Source organism: Rousettus aegyptiacus, unplaced genomic scaffold, assembly GCF_014176215.1.
Source record: "Rousettus aegyptiacus isolate mRouAeg1 unplaced genomic scaffold, mRouAeg1.p scaffold_m13_p_10, whole genome shotgun sequence".
NCBI classification, from domain to species: Eukaryota; Metazoa; Chordata; class Mammalia; order Chiroptera; family Pteropodidae; genus Rousettus; species Rousettus aegyptiacus.
Genome location: NW_023416285.1, coordinates 8475002 through 8495727, shown reverse-complemented (window position 1 = coordinate 8495727; position 20726 = coordinate 8475002). Strand labels below are relative to the sequence as shown.

At 45.3% G+C, this 20726-nt stretch overlaps 1 protein-coding gene and 1 long non-coding RNA gene across 2 annotated transcripts; one reads left to right on the top strand and one right to left on the bottom strand.

Moving 5' to 3' along the window:
* Positions 1-1383: 1383 nt before the first annotated feature.
* Positions 1384-20456, bottom strand: LAP3 (leucine aminopeptidase 3). The gene is made up of 13 exons (XM_016121271.2): positions 20299-20456; positions 18157-18272; positions 16759-16813; positions 16197-16302; positions 14943-15102; positions 13488-13652; positions 10728-10886; positions 8380-8504; positions 7110-7198; positions 6166-6268; positions 4225-4304; positions 2419-2528; positions 1384-1939 (listed from the first exon to the last, which is right to left on the bottom strand). The coding sequence occupies exons 1-13, from the start codon at positions 20398-20400 to the stop codon at positions 1750-1752; spliced, it is 1560 nt and encodes a 519-aa protein (XP_015976757.2). The 5' UTR covers positions 20401-20456; the 3' UTR covers positions 1384-1749.
* LOC118608651 lies at positions 2528-7649 on the top strand. Its single transcript, XR_004953045.1, has 2 exons — positions 2528-4328; positions 5964-7649. It is a non-coding gene; the product is annotated as an uncharacterized LOC118608651 (long non-coding RNA).
* Positions 20457-20726: the final 270 nt, after the last annotated feature.

Sequence of the window (20726 nt, the reverse complement as noted above, 5' to 3'; positions counted from 1 at the left end):
CAACCATGGCTTACTCTGGTTGACGATACAAGCATGTCACATGGGACTTTAGGGAAAGCTTTTAAATGTGTTAAGGGTGCCTTTTCCCTTGCCCACTGTCCTCATCTTAATGTGGCCTTCAGCCCCAAAGCTTCCTGGGATTGAGGGAGCCCTGAGGCTGTGGTGGTGACACCCATTTCCAAGCCTGAGTTTCTGATGGCTCTGGGGCCGCTTAATTTTTGAAGTCCCTGTTTCAGCCACCTTTTAACACTATTGTGTTCTAGACCACTGTTTTGGATTTGCTGCTCTTCACAGTCATGCCTGGTCCTCACCCATACAGATAATACCACCTGCCTCAGAGCATGGTTCTCAGGATCAGCAAAGGGTGTGAAATACCTGGCAGCCAGATGCATGGGCATCGACCAGATGAGAGAAGCACATAAACCCAGGACTCTGCCAAGCCTTGTATCTTGTACTCCAGGAAACAGGCATCCCATTGTTTCTTATTTACGAAAGACATTTGATAGAAAGCCTTCCACCATCTCTCTACTCGGCCTTCTGAATCACCCAGTAGGAATCTAAATGTGTTTATTTTCCCCTCACAATCTTGTAGTTCCACCTTCATTGTTCTTGACAAAGTAGTGTCTGGACATGGACACCTGGAGGAACCTGTTCACTCACTATTCCTGCTTGCTTTTCTTTAATTCTGATAGAACCAATACAGATGGCGATTTCCATTTGCTTCTATAAACCAGTAGACACCTGACAGTATCATCTTATGTGTCGTTTTAAAAATATTAAAAATAATGCCATAGAGCTTTTCCTTTTAAATGTTTCAAAGTCTTAAGAAAAAGGCATAAATCCTATTGATAAATAATTTGATTCACCCCATATGAAAGAAAACAGGAAAGCTGTCTTCGAAATCTGCACAAATGGAATTTTGTTGATTGGATTTAGTCCCAGGTGGTAAGCCAGTCCTTTACCTACTAACAGTCCCTTTTATGGTCTTGTTTCTTATTTCAGCATTTCAGATAAATTCCACTACATCCAAGTCACTGAACTGAAAGCATTACAGTGTAACAAACAACCAAGAACGCTCTGGAGGCAGGCTGCCTGGGTTTAAAATCGCTGCCGTCACACTAGCATGGTGGCATCGTTATCTTGTTAGTAACCCTCTCCTGTGCCTCACTTTCCTCCTCTGTTGTATGAAGATAATAGTAGCTACTTCACAGACTGATAACCTCATCAGTGAGTGTCCCAAAGTGATCATTAACACTGAGAAAACCCCCTAGATCACCGTGCCTCAACTTACTTAGTTCACATAACAAGGCCAAATGAGATGAGTTGTGTTATATTCGTCACTGGGTTTATAGTAACATATAAGTAAACGTCAGAGCCACACCAGAGAGCACAAAAAGCTGGATTTATTGTTTCTGACAACTGCACAGTAATTTTTAGTTTGTGCTCCTAGAATCAGCAATCTGAAATATAATTATTTTCCTTAATTAGAAACATCGATTCTAAAAATTATTTAGTTTAAAAATGCATCATCATATGTAGAATATCTTAAAAATCTTTGCCAAGCAAGATATTCGCTTTATCTTTTTAAATCTCTGCATAAAAATGAAAAAAAAAAGACATACAAATTTCATTTTGTTCTATATTTTTAAATGCCATTCTCTTTCCTTTAAAAGATTTTCATCCACTCCAAAATATTTTGAAGCTCAAGTGCCACTTCAGACAGAATGAAGGAATTCTAGAGTGTGTGAACTAAGCACTGTCTTGACTGAAGCGAAGCAAGAACTCTATCAGCGTCCTGGTGGGCCTCCCGGTCATGCCCTTCCGCAGGTATGGGACCTCATCCTTGTTGGTCATCACACCTGCTATGTCTAAGTGTGCCCACTTCGGATGAGTCACAAATTCTTTCAGGAATGCTGCCGCTGTGCATGCCCCTCCAGACCTGAAGAGGAAGACAACACTCATTCTTGCATTCTTTTACCCTGTAAACGTGCACTGAAAACCTTATTAAGGGCCTCCATTCTTGCTAAGTAGGTTCTATGACCAGAAAGCAAAAGTCAAGCTCATGAGACCTAATGGAAATTAACCCAGAAATCACTTCCAGATAGTCATCTTCAGACACAGCTTTAACCAGTGAAGGATCAATTCCAGATTCCTTTACCCGGGGTACGGAAATCCCGCATTATCCCGCTCCTTCCCTTACCATTCGTCTAAAATGAACTTCGGATTTGAAAATAGACAAAGTTTTAAGAACCAGTTGGGAAACACCTTAAAGACTAAAGGCAGAAATTAGTGTTTATGAAGACAATATCAAAAGAAAATGGGATAGTTAAATCGTTTGTGAAGGGATAAAATTGAAAATGGTCATTTTGGCAACCAAGGATGACTGCAAAATGTACTTTTATAGCTCATTTTACATACCTGTATTTTCCGACGTTATTAACATCAGCAAGCTGGCAGTCTACAACCTGTTTTGTATAATGTTCAAAGAGAGGCATCCTCCAGACACGGTCCCCCGTTTCAACGCTGGCCTGAAGAGGAAACAGTGTGCTAGTTGGAAGACCATGGGAAGGAGGTTCCAGGTGAATTCATGGCACTCGATGTGAAGTGTTCGAGGCAGGAAGAACTGTCCTGACCTATTCTTCTAAAACATGAAGCTATACAGCAGCTTCCAGAGCTACTTTATCATTAAAACATTTACTTAAGAAACCAAGTATGTTGTAAAACCCATAAGTTTGCAGGGCATTTGCTAAAATCATCAAACGAATATTCTAGGTCCGTTTAAATTATTAAGCTGGTATCCTGTAGCACATTGAGGCTGCGAGACAGTCTTCGTGATGCCTGTCACCTTGGTGTGTGCTGGGGAGACGTGTGCCTGGAACTGCACCACTGAAGACCTGATTCTAAGACAAGGTGACCTCATTCATTCATGTCATCATTCACACATTCATTCATTCATCATTTACTGAATGTCTGCTGAGCACCATATCTTTATATCTTTAGAGATATAAACAACTTTAATCTCTGAGCCATCAAAGCGCCCAGTGTTTTCATATGCTGCAGTCAAAGATAAGACCTAAAAGTGAAAAGTCAGGAAACAGCGATGTAAGCTGTTATTTTGAGAAAGAGTAAATATCAGATGAACCAGCCAAAGGTTGAAGGTGGCTGCCTCTAGTTTCTTTAAAAAAGAAACTTAAAGTAAAAAAAAAAAAAAAAAAAAAAAAAAAGCCACCAAACCTCACCACGTCATGGGTGCTGTGATAAAGACACGTGGGAGGCTAGGGGAGAAGTCCGCAGCCCGGCCTGGAAGGAGCAACTGAGCTGAGCATCACAGGGGCTGGGAGGGTAGCACCTCACAAATGGCAAGAGGGCAAAAACGAAGGGGAGGCGGTTCAGGGTGAAAAAATGTAGGACCTTAAAGCAACATGAAGCATTCAGGGACATCTTCTATTTGTTCCTCACTGGCACACAGTAAGTTCCCATTAATTACTTGTTGAAAGAATGAGGTGCCAGATGGAGCCTCGCTATGTAGCCAAGTAGAGACACAGGGCCTGGAGCTCGGGAGAGCCTGGGGTAACCAGCAGAGAGGCGCTGGCTGAAGCCATGGGGACAAGTGAGCTTCCTGGTGAGGACTGCGAATGGCAAGGAGAGCACGAGGCCCAGGTATGAACACCCACCAAAGGGGAGGACAAAGGAAAAAGCTGGCAAAGGAGGCTGCAACAGAAGTCGGCGAAGAAGGAAACCAGAAGATTATCAGAGGCTAAGGGAGTGAGATCAGCAGGGGAAAGCTGATGACAGTGAGGGCAAGTATGGGGCTGGGGTGAGGAGGGACCGCTTTGGAGGAGGCTGGCTGTGAAAGGGCACGGAGGGGACACAGAGCACAGCAGTCGGAAGTCACCTGTCTCAGGCTCACCGACTTAGCTCACGACACACATTCATGAAAGGCCATTCCTTCCCTTACAAAGCTGTCCTCATTACATTTTCTGCCTCAGAGACGCGACAGTATTGCCATGGTATTTGTGAGTCACTGTCACATCATTCTGAGGCTGCTGGAGGAGAGGAGGAAGGTGGTATCACACCCGTAATTTTGGAACACTGAATCTAGTTTCAATTCAAAGGCAAATCGACAACATAAAAAATCATTTTAACACAGGGGTTGAAGAAATATATCACTCTAAGGCTAGATTTTAATCATCTGCAATTTAGGTCTCTATATATTATTCTTACCTCAAATAGTTTGTTCCAAAGCCAGGATGAATTGGTAAAGACCCCAGTGGCGGCGGACCCCAAAGCTATGTCCATGGCACCTGCAAGACACAATCTCGCTCGAGGTCAGTGTTCATTCTCTTCCGGCTTGCTGGGTTTCTCTGCTGCTCAGAACAAAACTTTAGCCTTTAGCCTGTTTTAATGTCTCCCTCATTTTCAAAACTAGAAAAGCTTAGGAAATTCTTATTGTATATATTTCATTTCTTTCTAGTTTTGCAAGCTAGAATTCACCTTCAATGATGAAGGAAAATGCAAAAAAAGGACACAATATCAAACATCACCAGTAATCTCATCCCAGAGATAACCATCATATAGTCTTCGTATTTCCTTCCAGATTTTTTCTAAAAATTTTTTAAAAACCATAATTAAGACCACATTGTATTATGTCCAAGTTTGTGTTCTTTTATGCTTTACACATTTCTCTTTTATAAACAAATGTCTGAAAGTTTTAATGATTTGAAAAATCCATTGGGTAGAAGTATCATAATTTACTTATTGCATTTTTAGGTATCTCTAATTTTTTAACATTTTAAATCATATCTCAGTAAGTATCTGCTACAAGGCTTTGATGCCTTTTTTAAAAAAAAGTCTGATAGTATTTCATCGTATTTATTTGTTTCACTGTTGTTTCTCCAATGAGGCTGTGTCTCATAGGCTGATTTAAGAAATGAAGTTTAGAGCCATTTCTGTTTATTAACTTTGGTTAATCTCAACGGCCACACACAGCACCACAGAGATTAAACTGACTCTTTCCCAGGGAAGGGAGCAGTTTCTTCTTCAGTATCCGGTAACTCGGCCATCAGGATGTCAGACTGTATATTTTCCCCCAAGAAATCGCAAGTAAACTCCATTAATAGTTCACGGTGAGAAACTGCAAACGGTTGGTAATTTAAAACAAGTCACTGTTTTGAAGTGGTGCCCCATATGTAAAAACTTGTGATTCGCCGTGACATTTGAGCAAGGTGGGTCTGTGTGGGTCATTTGTTCCTTTGGGTGTTGTTATTTTTACCTTCCCATTATCTCTCAAACCTACCCACTTTCTTCCACTACAACTGCTACCACTTCCTACCGCTAGAATATGGTAAGAGACTTGAAAAAAACTAATTGTAGAAAATTTCAAAGATACACAAAGCCAAGAGAATAATATAATGCATTCACCGGTACCTATCAGTATCGACAGTGATCCATTCATGGGCAGACTTGTTTCATCTACACCCCACACCCAACAGATTATTTTGAGGCCAACTGCAGATACTGTAATTGTCACCCTTCAGTTACACAACCACAAAGGTCAACAGCCACACCGTTCGCACCAGCCTAACTGGCCTGCCAGAGTCTCCGCTGGCGCTTCACCAATCCATTCTGCACACTGCCAGCCAGGGTCCCTTGCATGGCACAATCATGACCTTATTGTTTCCACGCTTAACACTTCAGTGGCTTCCTGCTGTCCTCGGCTCAAGTCAAAACCCTGAAACGCCAAGGCCAGTGGGGTCTGGCGCCTCCCAGCGTCCGCCTCATGGGTCCCGCCCCAGCCACACCGTGCTCTCCTCCTACTGGCCTTGGTGTTTCAGGGTTTCGGGATTTATCACTCCTCATTTCAGATCTGTAGCAAATGGTAATCCTAACAAAACATCTCTTCATATCATTTTTAGATTTCTCTCTGGCAGGGCTGGCCTGACCCACTCATTATCGTTTTACAGGTACAGCCTGGCATGTTTAAAACAACAAACCTAATATTCAAAGCAGTTTACAGCTGCAGAATGAGTCCTTTGGTGAAAGATCTTTGAATGCACGTGGAGCAAGCCAAATTTCTGCAAAACAGTGCCTTGAAAATAATGTGTGCACTCTGGGCCAACAAATAAGACTTTCTTCAAACAAAGGCAGGAAAGCATGTTCTCTGACCTGTTAGGGTGGCGGCATTGATAATGACCTTTGGGTTAAAAGTGTGCGCGTAGCAGAGCGCATCGGCCAGGATGAGCCTGCCCTCGGCATCGGTGTTATCCACCTGCAAGGAGGAGGGCCGAAAAAGAAGAGGGGTCAGTAACACCAGGGACGAACATCAGGACACTCACGACAACGTTCAGTTCAATAGTGGAAAAGCTGGTGTGACATTCGTCACTGAATATCAAAAACACACTTACACTTCAATTAGAATAGGAATATATTTAATGTGAAGAGCAAATATTTAATAACCCCTGTACTCTGATAACTTTGGAAGCTGAAATAGAAAATGTTGGACCGTTTTCTATGACCAACGAGTTTATAATAGGGAGGGAAATTTTTCAAGATTTCTAAACATGAACAGGCTGACGAGTTTAAGAAAGTTAAGAGAAGTGGCAGCTTAGACCTCCAGACACAAGCACTCAGGCAATTTTGGAAGCTTTACATGTATCGGATTCCCTTCTTTTATATAGAGGCCCGATCGTCATGGGCAGTGTGTCCATACATGACGGGCCCCAGCAGAGAACTCGCTGCCGAACCCCAGGAGTGCATAGCCCATGACTCAGGACGTTTTACACCCGAACGCCTATGGAGGGAGCTGATCGTGCGGCACAGTTGTATTCAGAAAACAGCCTGCATGTGTACTGCTTTGCGTGCTCTGCAGGGCTGGCTGCAAATCCATGGCGGTTTGTGTATACGGCATACAGGAAGTAGGGACAATAAAGTAGAGAAACAGTCTTCAAATTCCTATGAATTTGGATCCTGCATGAAAAGCTACTTGCAATAAAGACACCACCCTCCCCGACATGGAGCCCGTGCTCTCTACCCATCAAGGTGTGTTTGTGTGGCTACTCGGGGATTCTTTTAGGAATGCCAGAATGGGGAGGGCTGTGCCAGTTACAGACCTGTATGGTCTTCCCATTCTTGGCTGTGACGACATCCCCAGGCTTGTTGGCCTTACCGCTGGGCATGTTTTCACAAAGAGGAGCCAAACCTATTGGAAAAAAATAAGTATAAGTGAAGGAACATGACATGTGCTTGGTCCAAATATGCTACCCACTGGGAAGAGGCGACCGATGGGCCATCAGAAGCCTGCCTGACATAGGTGCCACCTTAACCAAGTCATCGAATTTAGCATCACCAATGATCCAAGTGACAATTACATGTATCAGCAACATAAGTGCCCATCACTATGCGGCATTCTCACCAAAGAAGCCTAACCTGATTCCATCACGAACCACCAAGTAAATCCAAACCAGAGGGTATCACAAGACCAGCTTGGACCCTTCAAAACTGCCTATGTCATGAAAGAAAAAAAGGGCTGAAATAGGGTTCTAGATGAAAGAAAACATGTCATATGTGATCCTCCATTGGCTCCTAGATTTAAAAAAGCAAACAGAAATAAGTGTGTGTATACAAATACAAAATAAACACTTTTTAGACAACTGGGAAGTGTGACTTAGGTTATCGTATCGATCCTTGGAAACAATGGTATTGTTAAGACATAGAATCTCCTTGTTCTCAATAAGTGTTCAGGGATGACATGTCATGATGTCTACAATTTACAAAGAGTTCAGCAAGAAAAGGACTGATATTTAAAGGGTGAGGGAGCATGTCACACACCTGGATTCCAATTCTACCTTCCCGGGCAATGAATATGACACAGGGCAAGTTATTTCTCCCTAGTCTCCCCCTCCCCTCTTTCTCTGAAACATGGCAAACTCCCAGCATCGTGGCTGCCTCCTGGATCACGCAAAAACCCTCGTGTACACAGCACTTTTCTCTTCCGGGCATTTTCTGTGTATCGTGGCATTTAACTGTCCACAGCCCTATGAGGTCATCACTAAATAATCCAGCAGTGCCCTTCCGCCCTGACTCCTGGGCATTTTTCACTGGAGGAAACCACAAACTTGAGTACGTGCCCGACTGCTGACCACTTTTTGCGGAAGTAAAACAAATCAATTCTGTTACGGCCCATAATTGCAAAATACAGTTAATTCAATCAGTTCAGACGTGAAAACACTTATCCTGGATGGACAGCTTCTGCTTGTTGAAAAGCTATTTTAAAACCATTTCTTGATCTTTTGTGATGAGAGGAAACCACGTGTTTTATCTCATTCTACTGTTTGACTGGATTTCAGAAGCTCTCCAAGACACGCCCCCTTGCCCACTCACCTATGACGTTGATGGGCAGACTGAGCTTGGCTGCAGACACGATGGCTGAACATATAGTGGCAGCTCCTCCCATGTCAGCCCTCATGAGGTCCATATTTGCGGAAGGCTTGATGGAGATACCACCACTATGGAAGGAAAGGACAAGGCACAATAGTTAACAGCAAAGAAGAAGGCCTAGACCACTTTCTTAAAAAGGAATATGTAAGTTCAGGGTAACTGCCACATAAAAGCACCATCTACCTAGCAAAGAAAATTCAAACTTCAAAATTGAGAATCTGAATGATTTCAACATTTTAAAAGAGGATATTGCAGTTTTTATGAAAATGTAGATGGGAGTCTTAGCTCATTTAATTCCTAGCCAAATGAAATTTAAGCAGAGCCACTGGAAACACTATAACATCATGTAATTAATGCTGCTCAAATTCCACCTCCGTGTTAGCTTATTAACTCCCGACCCCAACATAGATTTGCCTTTTAAGCTAATTTTATGAATCAGTCCACTTACTGAACCTGAAGGTCACAAACTATTCCAGAAAGCTAACAAGCTCACAGAAGACTGGGAGGATTTCACTCCACAAACGGACAGGGGAATGAGTCCCTTCCGCATTCCCAAGGTATGCTAGATCTTCCTGATGGCAAAATACAACCAGAACCAGGCACTGGCACAAAGAAGGTGCTAACCCAAAGGCTCGGAGACAGCACTCAAACACAAGAGCTGACAAGGATTTCAATGAGGAGGAAACCCAAACCGCTCCCCCAAACGGGCTCCTATAACTAGTGACTTTCTGCTTCCAGTTTGTCAGAGTCCAGAAACCACGTGCTTTGCATGCTGGGAACAGAGCCGGGGCTTTGACTGACATCTGCTGCCCTGGTGGCTCTGGAGAGCCTACTCCCTGCCCCGAGGTCTGCGTTCCTTAGAAGTCAGGTCCTAATTCTCACTCACTGCAGAAATACTTGATGATTGATGGCTGCCGATTACACCTACAATTACAGATTACCCACTGGTTCAGAACAGGCAAAGAAATACACTCTTGGTCCAAGGAGTCCAGTGATAACCCCGGGGGGTGCAAAGGAGCACAATGGTCCATCAGGTTGTCCTATCTACTCACCACATCTCTCTCATGGCCGCTTGTTCTGAGAGTTTCACTCTACTTGTAGGACTATCATTCTGAAGCAACCAGGCAAAGATCAGCAGTGATCTTCGTTCACCATCTAGCCCTCTCTCCAATCCACCCATTTCTTTTCCACCGCGTCTATCCTAGTTAAGGCTGCCACTGGCTGTCATTCGGATGTCTGCCACGGCTCCCACACAGTCAGGTCTCCCTGTAGCAGTCCTGCCCCCTTCCTTTCATTACTCACACAACCACCAAATTTTTACCAAAAAAAAAAAATTTCTCTATCTCAGTCAAAATCCCAGTGGGCTTTCTTTTGTGTGTATAAGTAATGGCAAGTGAATTTTTAAATTGATATGCTAATGAGAAGGACTCAGAGCAAAGCGGGAGGGTTCCCATCACTAGATTCCAAGACAAAGCTGCAGTACATGCAGTACTTTGGTCATAAGGTCCTGGTGGAGAACGGAGTCCTGAGACAGACGCATAGTGACATGGTCAACTGATTCGACAATAGAGTCAAGCTGGTTCAATGGAGAAAGGGTAGTCTTTTCAACAAATAGTGCTCAAACGAATGACTATCCATGGAGAAAAAAAGGGGGGGGGACCTCAGTGCATTCACACCACACACAAAAATTTAAAATAGATCATAGCCTAAAAGCTAAAAATCCTTAAGACTTACAGGAGAAAATAGACTTTGGCATAGGTAATTTTTTAAACAGGGCAAAAAAAGGCAAGAAATATAAAATTAAAACTGAAAAGTTATACTTCATCAAAATTAAAAACTATTCATCAAAAGACACTACTTAAAAAAATGAAAAGGCATGTCTCAGAATGGGAAAAATATATTTTCAACATACATGTCTGACAAAGGACTTGTATCTAGAATACATTTTTTAAAACTTTTAGCTCAGTAAGACAAATGTTTCTAAAAAGGGGCAAAAGATTTCAACGGATACTTCACTAAAGATACATCAATGGCTAAAAAGCACATTTGTTACTTGTATAATGTCCACAGTGCGTAGCTCCTACAAGTAAGATCAGGGTAATACATGTAAAATGCCTAACAGAATCTCTGATACACGGTAAACATTCTATAAACGGCAGCTTGACACATTTAAAGTCCACATATAAGATAGAACCATACACCATGCTTTCGAAGCAAATTATATACCAAATAATACAAGTGCATACCAAGCATTCACCAAAGTACACAGTGCAGATACCATAAAGACATACCTGTCAAAGGTAATTCCCTTCCCAACAAACACCAGGGGCGGTTCGCTTGCATTGGGGCTGCCCCTGTAGTGAACTTCTAAGAAGACTGGAGGCTCATCGGAGCCTTTGGCCACACTTAGGAATGACCCCATTGCCTGTTCCTCGATCCAGGACCTGGGTCTACAGGGCAGAAAGGGGAAAAAGTAAATACACCTTGTCATCTCTATTTCAGAATAACTTAGAAAAAGCTCATCCATGTGTAAAAAAGTGTAACGTACTAGCTCTTAAAATACACCTGTGTTGGCGCTTCGATTAACATGTCCTATTTGCTTTCTGTATCACTTGATTCTGAGTCTGTTTCCTCATCTATAAAATTAGGTCAATGATACCACCCTCAAAAGATTAGCTATAGAATTACTAAGAGAATTCATGCCTGGTACATGATATGTCAGGTAATAGTACACAGTTAATAAATGATTGTCGCTCAACTTTTTTCCCTAACCTACTTACATATTTATAAAGTTTTAATGTAAAATTAAGGCTTAAAGATAGTTAAAGGATCTACTGCTTTATTTCTTGGTATTTCTATAAAACAAAACTAACCCACCAACCGATCAAAACCGACCAACAAAACCCAACAAAGCTACACTTCACTAATTGAGCTAAATATCCTATTTCTTTGTTTTTTTTTTTAGAATTGCTAGAATCCAGTCTTTTTAATGTTGTCACACTATTTCTCATAGTTTCAATCATAGTTTGAGATGTCTGACTGAAGCAGGAAAACTAATGACTTATTACTTAATAAACAGGACCACCGGGAGTAATGTAATGGGTATAGTCCTGAACCAGGCCATGTCGCTATTCCTTCTGTGCTGCAGATACAAAAGAGCTTTGTTTGGATTTCTGGCCACTGTAACTGGGCCAAAAGACACCCTACCCTCCCACAGACAGATCGGTAATAACCGTCTCCAAGGACGCTCCTCTTGCACTAGCCGATTCAGTAGGTGAAACCACTAAATTAGGATTGCATAATGGAGAGATGCCCACTGAACTCCAGAGGGGAAAGAATATAAAAATGGAAGGAATGAAAGTAAAAAAATCACTTGAAAAGAAACAAGGCTAGATATGAAACATGGGTATTTTTAATTATGAACTCAGTCTCTGATGTTTTATTAAAGTCCCGCCCTTCCGGAAGTAGTACTGTCTGTATTTCTTGATTTACACCCACCTACCCTCCAGCGGTTTGGGCACAGCTGTCTCGGTGTAATGGGTTACGCTCCGCCCACCTCACCCTCCCCAGCTCTGGCTGACTTTCCTTTGCTCCGCCACAGCCTTGCGGTTTCCCAAGGGGCCTCTGCCCACGTGCCTCCCCACCTGAAACGCCCTGCCTCCCCACTTGTCATCCGGTAGCTTCTAAGCAAACCTCAGGACGCTGCTTCGGCACCTTTTGTTGGCAAGCCTTTTCAACTCTTCCACAATCCTCCTCGCCTCCCTGCTCCTACAGCACCCTCTGCCTGCCCCCTTCACCTGCCTGTTCCTCCCTCCCCGGTCCTCACTTCTCTGGGGACACGGAGCACCTCAGGTGCACAGGAGGTGGCTGTCACTGACGTGTAACCATACAGCCACGATTTGCTGACAGAGTAGCTCTGGTGTCTCCTCGAAACAAGGAAGAGTCTTTGCCAAGACACATTTACAGAGACTAAGCACTGCTACAGATTAAATATATGCTAACCTTCCAAAACCTTCACCAAGCTCCAAGTACTGTTTTCTACAGATTATGTATTTTTTTTTGCAGTCTATCTAGGCCACAGAGGTCTCCTGAAAAACTCTGAACTCTAATCACAATCGAGTACTGAAGAATGCTTTTAAATGGAAGTTCCCTGTGAAACAACCTTGACAGTGAAGAATTCTTTATGTAAAGCAATGTCTCTCAATTTAATCATAAATGCCCAACCACTCAGACTTGCTCTGCTTAAAGGGTTATGCGTAGGGTTATAGGTAGGTTATGGGTACCCAGAGGGTAATGGGACCTGGAGGAACATCCAACAGCCTCGCTGCTGATGACACCTCAGGACTGTCTGGGGACACCAGCTCTGGCATCTGGCTCAGAGGATCCACAAGACAGAGTCTCATTCCATGCCAGGTTAGGCATGCTGTGTTCTTCATTTGTGTCAAAAGGAGAAGACAGGAGGAATTCACCAAAACGAAGCAACAAAATATGTAAGTTCCCCGAAAAGTTAGAGTTACCATTTGATCCAACAATTCAACTCCTAGGCACACGCCCAAAAGACGTGAAAATATTTGTCCACATAAAAATTTGCACACTAATACTCACAACAGCATTATTCATAAAGGTACAAAGAACCCAAACGTCCGTCAACTGATGGGTGGGGGAGGGAAATGAGGAGTGACTGCCAATGGGGACAAGATTTCTTTAGCGGGGTAATGAAAATGTTCTAGAGCTGATCGTGGTGATGGTAGCACAGCTCCGGGAATAGACTAGAAGTCACTGAGGTGTATACTTTACGTGGGTAAACTGTGAACTCTATGTGGATTCCATCTCAATGAAGCTGTTACAACACACACATACACAGCCTGAAACCACGACACTCTCTCAAAGACAAAGCGCCTCAAACTGAGACTTATCCCAGCTTCCGTGTGGCCACTCGCAGGTCCTCTCGCCTCCCCGGTCTCAAGGTACAAGACACTCCTCTGGATGTTAGGATCTCTACGGCTCCTTCTGGCTTAACTTCCTACGCGTCGAAGACAGTCCTGAATTACCTGATGTGGACTTCCGTTTTACTACTAGCACCTCTGAGATTCTTCTCAATAATTTCGGCAAATCTGATTGGCGTCATCTCATTGGCAGGAGTCTCCATCAACTGGCGTGCCAAGTTCTGCCCCGAAGCAAAGAGGACCCCTTTGTGCCAGGCCTCCTGATCCCCGCTGGCAGGAGAAAGCACAGGGTCACTGTCAGGCAACCTCTCTAGACAACGTTGCAGCTGGTCAAAACCAAAGAGGAAGACTATGAAAATGAAGGACGAATGGGACCTGGATTCGTTCTCTGGGAATTGACCCAGGGTGGTGGGCAATATGACGAGCTGAGAAACAGGAGACTCAAGCAAGCGTTTCACTTCAGAATCTTCACCCGTATGAAAAAAGGGGTTGGACTGACGGATCACTGACGCTCTAAATTACATCTACCACACAAATTGAGGGCAGGTTTCCACAGAAAGGCCACGCTGTCCTCCTCCGCTGTGTCGGGAATGGTACGGCCCCAAGTGCTCACTGCAGAGAGGGCGTACTGCTCAGTGCCTATGCGGACTGAAGACGGTTCCGCCTAGTTTTTGCCTGGGTCAGGGCTCCGAACACCAACCCAGCTTTAAAGGAGAAAAGACATGGACGTGTGTTTCAATCCTCGCTCTTCCTGTGCTCAATAGGGATTAACATGGACAGTGTGGAGACACGTAAAACAGCTCGTCGTTTGGGGGTTTACCATGCCCGGCGCACGTGGATCGGAGTTATGACACCACTAAACAACTGAAAAGGAAACCCAGAGGGATGTCGGTTACTCGTCTGAGGCTGCCCAGCCAGTAAGTGGGGCGAGCCAGGACCCGAAGCTAGGCTGACTGGTCGCAGAGCCCTCATTGCTAACCACTACCACACAGCTGCCGGCCACCGGGCCGTGACAGGGCCCCTCTGTTCTCACAGCACCATCTCCTTGAGGGGCTCCCATGATCTGCCCCTGACAGCAGGGACCTTGCATTCCAGAACCCGGAGCAGGGCGAGAGTGTACGAGGTGCTCGACAGATCTGCCGAAAGCCGAGTCCGCCCCCTGGCCCCTGAGGGCGAGCGCCACAGCTCTCCACCTGCGTGGCTCTGGCGGGTAGCGCAGTGCCAGCAGATGCTGGAAAATGGAAATTTTCTGAATCGAAACCTGTGGGACCTGTCTGTCATCTCGATCCATGCCTTTTTGGGGAGCCAACTTGGTGTTGCCTCCTAGCAACCAGCAAGCACGGAGGGGCCCAGGGCATCACGGGGGACATGCACATGACAAAAGCCAGGAGCAGAACGTGGGGACTGGTACCATACTCTTGAAATGGCTGCAGAGATGGGGGAGGTCGTGCACAAGCCACACAGCAGTGCCCGACACTGAAAGGCAGGCGGCTCGCACCCGAAGGCCCCCCTGCCGGGACACCGGGGAACGCGACTCTGATCTTGGCCTCGTTCCCGCACCTGCCATGGAGCTTTGCCGACACGACCACCTTCTTTTTCTGCTTCATGTCATCATACTCGTAGAGACCCAGCACGGCCCCTTCCGCGGCTGCCTGCGCATCGCCACAGGGATCCACCTCCACGGACGAGATCTCCAGGTCCTGCACCTGCCTGCACCCCGCTTCGAAAGGGCAGAGGAACCAGAGAAAATGAGAGTCAGTCAGAGACAACTGGAACAGGGGAAGGGAGGGGCGTGGGGCGCGGGGTGCTGTGCCGAGCAAACGACAGGGCTGGGCTTCGATCCCCAGCTGACCCTTGCCCTTTCGGTGCCATTTCCTCTGAGGGAAAATGAGGACATGCACACACCCCACAGGTCACGGGAGGACAGACTGACAGGTGGTAGGGGGACTGGCCTGGCTCTGCGCAGCGTGGCCACTATTACTAGCACCACTTCTGAAATACCAGGATTTCCTGCTGAAGTGTCCCACTCGCCAGGAGCTCACCAGATTAAAAATGACAGAGGTGATGCCATTGAAATTATATCCGAGGAACCAAGCAAAGTCCATTATTAACGCAGCATTTTATTAAGATCGAGTCAGCAAAAACTCCCAATTAAAAGTTATGAAATAATCACTCAACATGAACTTGGAAAGTCAACTTAACAAGCATACAGCATACACATGATCCATCAAACTAATTCTCACCACCCAGCAATGGTTTTCAGCACATCTTTAACCACCTTTAGTCTCTATGGTAAAGGCCTCGTCCTGCTGCTCAGCTCTGAAGGGACTCAGTGATATCGACTTTTAAACCAGCCAAATGACAAGCTGGGACCTTCAGTAACTAGTGATAAGCAAGCATCCCACACTGTGTCCATTTTCTCTGATTTGTAAATATAAAGATTCCGTGTGATTTAAAAGTTGGGCAACACCAGGTCTGCATTGCAAAAGGACAAAAAAAAACCATACATAGAACATTCTGGTAAAATAGAGCCTCCAAGGCTAATACTGCGAGAGTGAATCAATGGTCGTGAAACCTCCAAACATAAGCTAAAGAAAGGTAAAAATAAAATTCCATGAGCTAACCATCCACCCAGTTTTAATATAAGGCCAAGCACGTTGGGTAAGGGAGGCTGAGTATTTGTTCAGATACCTGTCTGGGGTCGTGGCGGGGCGGTGATATGTCGGGAAGAGGACCAGAAGAGGGGACAGGTCATCTTAAAAGAGCCGATGCTCGGCAATCTCCTTCAGTGTTGAACCTCGAAAGGACACTAACCTGCGATGGCCACTCTGATGTTTTCTTTGCCTTCGTGCCAGTTTTCCTGGTCGTCCACTCCAGCGGCCTTTTTGCCGAGGCCGACCACCACCACGCTGGGGAAGTGCTGTGTTGCAAACACACAAAATCGGCCACTTTACGTCGGTAAAGCAAACTGTTTACAGCAGGTCTGGTACATGAGCTCCCGCAACTACCTGAACCTCAGCACAGGGCAAAAGCACTGTGAAATTTGGTTGTTGGGATTTCTTAGTCCTGTATCTTGGCAAAATTTCATAACATATGTGTTTGAAAGGTACAGTGAGGATAATCCTGCAATTAATTCTACTGCGCAATAGTGCCCCAGCTCTGGCAACCGAACAAAGAAAGCCTGAAGACTGAGGGATACGAGAGAGACAGTGCTATCTGAAAGCAATTTAACTCTTCATAATCTTAAATAATACTGATGGCTTAATACAACAAGACTATCTATAAAACCTGATACAAAATCTTCTGTAGCCACAGTGCTTGGCACATAGTAGGTGCTCACTGAGTTTGCCAAATAAACCTTATCCTCATCTCATACCTCATGTAGACCATAAAAGGTTCGGGTTTTGCCTGCCTTCAGAGGTGGTCCAGATCTGAAATGAGGAAATAGTTATTTAAAAAATTAGTTCATTCTGTTCCCTTGAGAAGTGACACATAACAGCATTGTTAAAATATTCTGCTGCTTCTGCAAATTTATTGCACTTAAAGTTTTATCAAAATACAGAACTCTCTCATGCCAGGTTTCTCAGAGGTAGCACTTCTAATTCTAGCTTAGAAACTACTTAGGAAACTTCCAGATTAGAGTTAATACAAACTTCTTTGAAAAGAAATATGGAAAGCCATGGATGGGGACTGCAGGGCTGCAGAGGGAGCTGAGCACTGGATGAAGGCTGATGGGAATCTAACATCTTTCTAATGTAAGGTAAAAGGCACCGACCTAAGTGGCCGACCTGACTGAAGTGTGTTCGGCACAGAGGCTGTTTGTGGGGGCTTATCTGCAAATGAGATGCTGGGCAATCTCCAAGCAAACCAGGTGGCAATGCAGAATTACTCAAGGGACTGGATGGCTGTCCTGGCGCTGCGGCCGAGAGTGATCCTCAGGAAGGCCATGCTGTTCTGCACTCTAACGGGTTAGCTTTTGGATTAATGTATTAATTAAGGTGCATGAGAAGGCTGTCTCCAGGTGAAGGACTGATAATGAAGAGGGATGTGAACTGTTATCTAATGATTAGACAATTACTATTATTATCTGGAGGACATGGATTAGTTTCCAATAAGTTATCTATAATCTGAATAAGACGTTCTTGCAGAAGCTTATGTTGACACTTCTATTTCTGCCGAATGTGGCCTGCTGCTCAGAGAACTTGGAAAGTCCAAGGTTTCACAACCTTCTCTAGACCAGGGCTAATCCAAGTAAGGTCAAAACCTCAAGCCCCTCCCAGATTTACTGAATTACACTCAGCATTCTAACCATGCCCTGAGGATTTGAGAAGTCCTGGAAACTCAAGATATGCAATGACAGGAGCAGCACCCTTAGGCTGTATTGAACTAGTTGGGGACCTCAGTCCCCCAAAAGTGGAGGAGGATTAAAAGAAGAAAGACTGTGGGAAGGCGGGCTGGCAGAATCGGGGTGGGGAGAAATGAATTTGAGCCAGGAGAGTAGACTGAGGAAATCTGGTACATTCCAGACCCTTCTAGATCAGACTTTCACAATAAATCTGAGCAGTGGTTAAAGTGGCCGGAGTCCAGAATTGTAGATTCACTCATACTGAAACAGAAAGTGCATTCCAGAAATACACACTTTCACTTCCACTGAGCAGATACTGTCCAGCATCCTTTGGAGAATTCTAATCTACTAACAACAAAGCACAGAATAAATATTCCTTTGTTTTCAAGGCATTTAAATAACTGAACCCACAGGTATATATATACTTACATCTTTAAAACTTCTCTCAGCTTTCCAGATACCAATTTATCAAAATTCTCTCCTGCACTTGTAAGCTGTGGCACATCATTTTCTTTTTCTCTGGTATAGATTCCTAAAACAAGGCCCTGAGAACAAGCAAAAAGATGAATAATTTGGGTAGATAAAGCATGTCCCCCTCAAGGACAGAAGGAACAAAGTCAAAGCAGAAGCAGGTGCTGGGAGGTTAGCTGTACTCTTATCCTCCCTAAATGTTTTGAATTCCTGCCAAAGCACGACTGTAATTACTACCTATCTAGGATCTTCAAGGTCCTTCCCAAGAAAGGATTTTCACAGCATAAAGAGCTTCTTTCACTTTCGGATAAAGAAGAGCAGAAAGGTGTTTTGTTTAAGAAAACAATTTCATTTGTAACCAAGTCAGACCTCAAAGGAGTTCAAAACATACCACTCCAAAATATGCCGAATTTGACTTATTGATTACTTTGAGCTGCAGGCACTTGAGACACGGCAGATATAGGAATGGCACGCCAACCTCCCACCTCCTACCCAAAAGGAGGTCATTAAATTTCCCATGAGAAAGGTGCTCTCCAGCTATCAGGAAGAGAGAACATTCTTATCACCAGAGACTGAGAGTCAACACAAAAATGGACCCGTACAAACTAACCAACTAAAATAACCCTTGTTTTCCATTTTCTCATGTATTTCCTAGTCACTGTGTCACCATTTACGGCTCCTAGCCCAAGCCCCTCTATCTTGTTGCATCCCCACAATTTCTTATTCTGTTTAGAAAGGTATATAAGTTTTGGGTCTAAACGCTTTTGGGTCTTCATTTTCCTTTTAAAGACTTATGTACACATAAAAATATCAAATATACTTGTATCTTTCTGTTAAAAAGTTTTTCCTCCCCTTCAAATACAAATATCAGATATTCTGGGATGCTATCCCAGTAAAACCTATGGATGCACCTGCCGATACTAAGAACTCTGGCCGCCTCCGGCTCAAAGAGAGAAAAGGGGATGCAATTTCACAGAGAGTGGCTTATCCCCTCAGGCCTCAAACAACTGAAACAAGTGAACCTGGAAACCACTATTTGCCTCTACCCGGCCATTTATGACTTCAAAAATGTTTCTGCCTTATGGCAACTCTGTGAGGTGGAATGAACCTGTAGTCTTCTCACTTGACACATAAGGAAACTGAAACCTGATCTGATGCAACAAAACTGTGCATGAATCTTGATGCCTTCCCTCACAGTACTTTGTCCCTAACAAGGAAACGCACTGGTACTTGAACCAAATCGTGTCCTCTCCGTCCTTTCTGTCAAAGAAAATAGGCTTCCTTGGCGTTGGTTACCTTTCTAGATGCTAACTTTTCTAAGACCGCCCATTCCCCAGATTCCATAGAACCAACTGGGGACACAGGGGCGGGGGGAAGGGGGGGACAAGACACGGTTGTTACAACTGGGTAAAATGTCACATAGTATTAATAAGAGCTCAGGGACAGGCGTCTGATCCTTCTTCCACCTGAGCTCAATCTCTATCTAGAACAACCAGAGACATAAGCTCAAGCTCCGTCTAGAACATTCCTCGCCAGGGACAGTCATTTCTTTCTGGTCCTCGAGCATGACTCCGAAGCCATTCCCCTTTCCAGATCATCCACATCCCAATTGTGACCGTCTTCATCATTTTCTGGAGCTCGATTAGGTGGAGAAGGAATCTCCTCTGGAAGACACGCTGCTTTAATTTCACGAAAATTAAAAGATTTCTTTGCAAAGCCCTTTTCCCTAGAGAGGCATTATTTTTTTCTAGAACGCCTTTCAAGCCGTTTACTCCCAGAAGACCCGTGTTTTCCAGGCCTTCCACTTCGGCAGGGCAGGACGGGTGGTGTGGAGCCCTGCTGGCCGACTCTGGGTCCTCAGAGGGCATTTCACCTCAGCTCGGCAAACAGCCAGCTGGAGAAAGCTCCCGGGAAAGGCTGTCCCGAGCCCCTGGCCCTGCCCAAGATGAGATCTGCAAAGGGAGGGAACTTTTCTTCTGAGCCCATTTTTGCAACCTGGCGCAAAAGCCGGGAACACGACGGCCTCGACCTGACCCGCAGCCCCAGTAGCCCGCGGGCAGGACTCCCGGGGCGGCCCCGGAGCCGGACGCGGCATCTCACCTTCGTCATGTCTGCAGCGGCGAGACCCTGACTCCAGAAACGCTTCAGCCCCAGATGTCGGACCGCAACTCGCCCGACTGCCGGAAGAGGCAGCAAGAACATCTTACAGCTCGGCCCCCTGCACCGCCCTTCAGCGAGCACGTGGCGCCGGGAGGGCGGGCGTGCGCCGGGGGGCGGGGCGTGCGCCGGGGGCGGGGCGGGCGCCGGGGGCGGGGCGGGCGGTTGCTCTCCGCAGGACTGGGCGGTGCTGCGATAGACGCAGGCCCGCGGCGGGGACTCAGGGGCGTCCCGCCGTGCGCGTGCGCGTGCGCGTGCGCGTGCGCGCCGGAGCGGGGTCGGGTTGTCGCTGTCCGACCCGCTGCGCAGCGAAGGAGTCCTGGTTATTACGTAAACGTGGAGCGGGGGTGAAGGTGGGCCTCCTGCGAACC

Excerpts from the sequence above, each read along its gene's own strand:
- LAP3 (XM_016121271.2), bottom strand. The coding sequence starts at position 20,400 with ATGTTCTTGCTGCCTCTTCCGGCAGTCGGGCGAGTTGCGGTCCGACAT. Across the intron at positions 16,303-16,758 it reads CCTTTTATGGTCTACATGAG|CACTTCCCCAGCGTGGTGGT; the intron begins GTATGAGATGAG and ends TTTGCAACACAG. Across the intron at positions 1,940-2,418 it reads AATAACGTCGGAAAATACAG|GTCTGGAGGGGCATGCACAG; the intron begins GTATGTAAAATG and ends CTTCCTCTTCAG.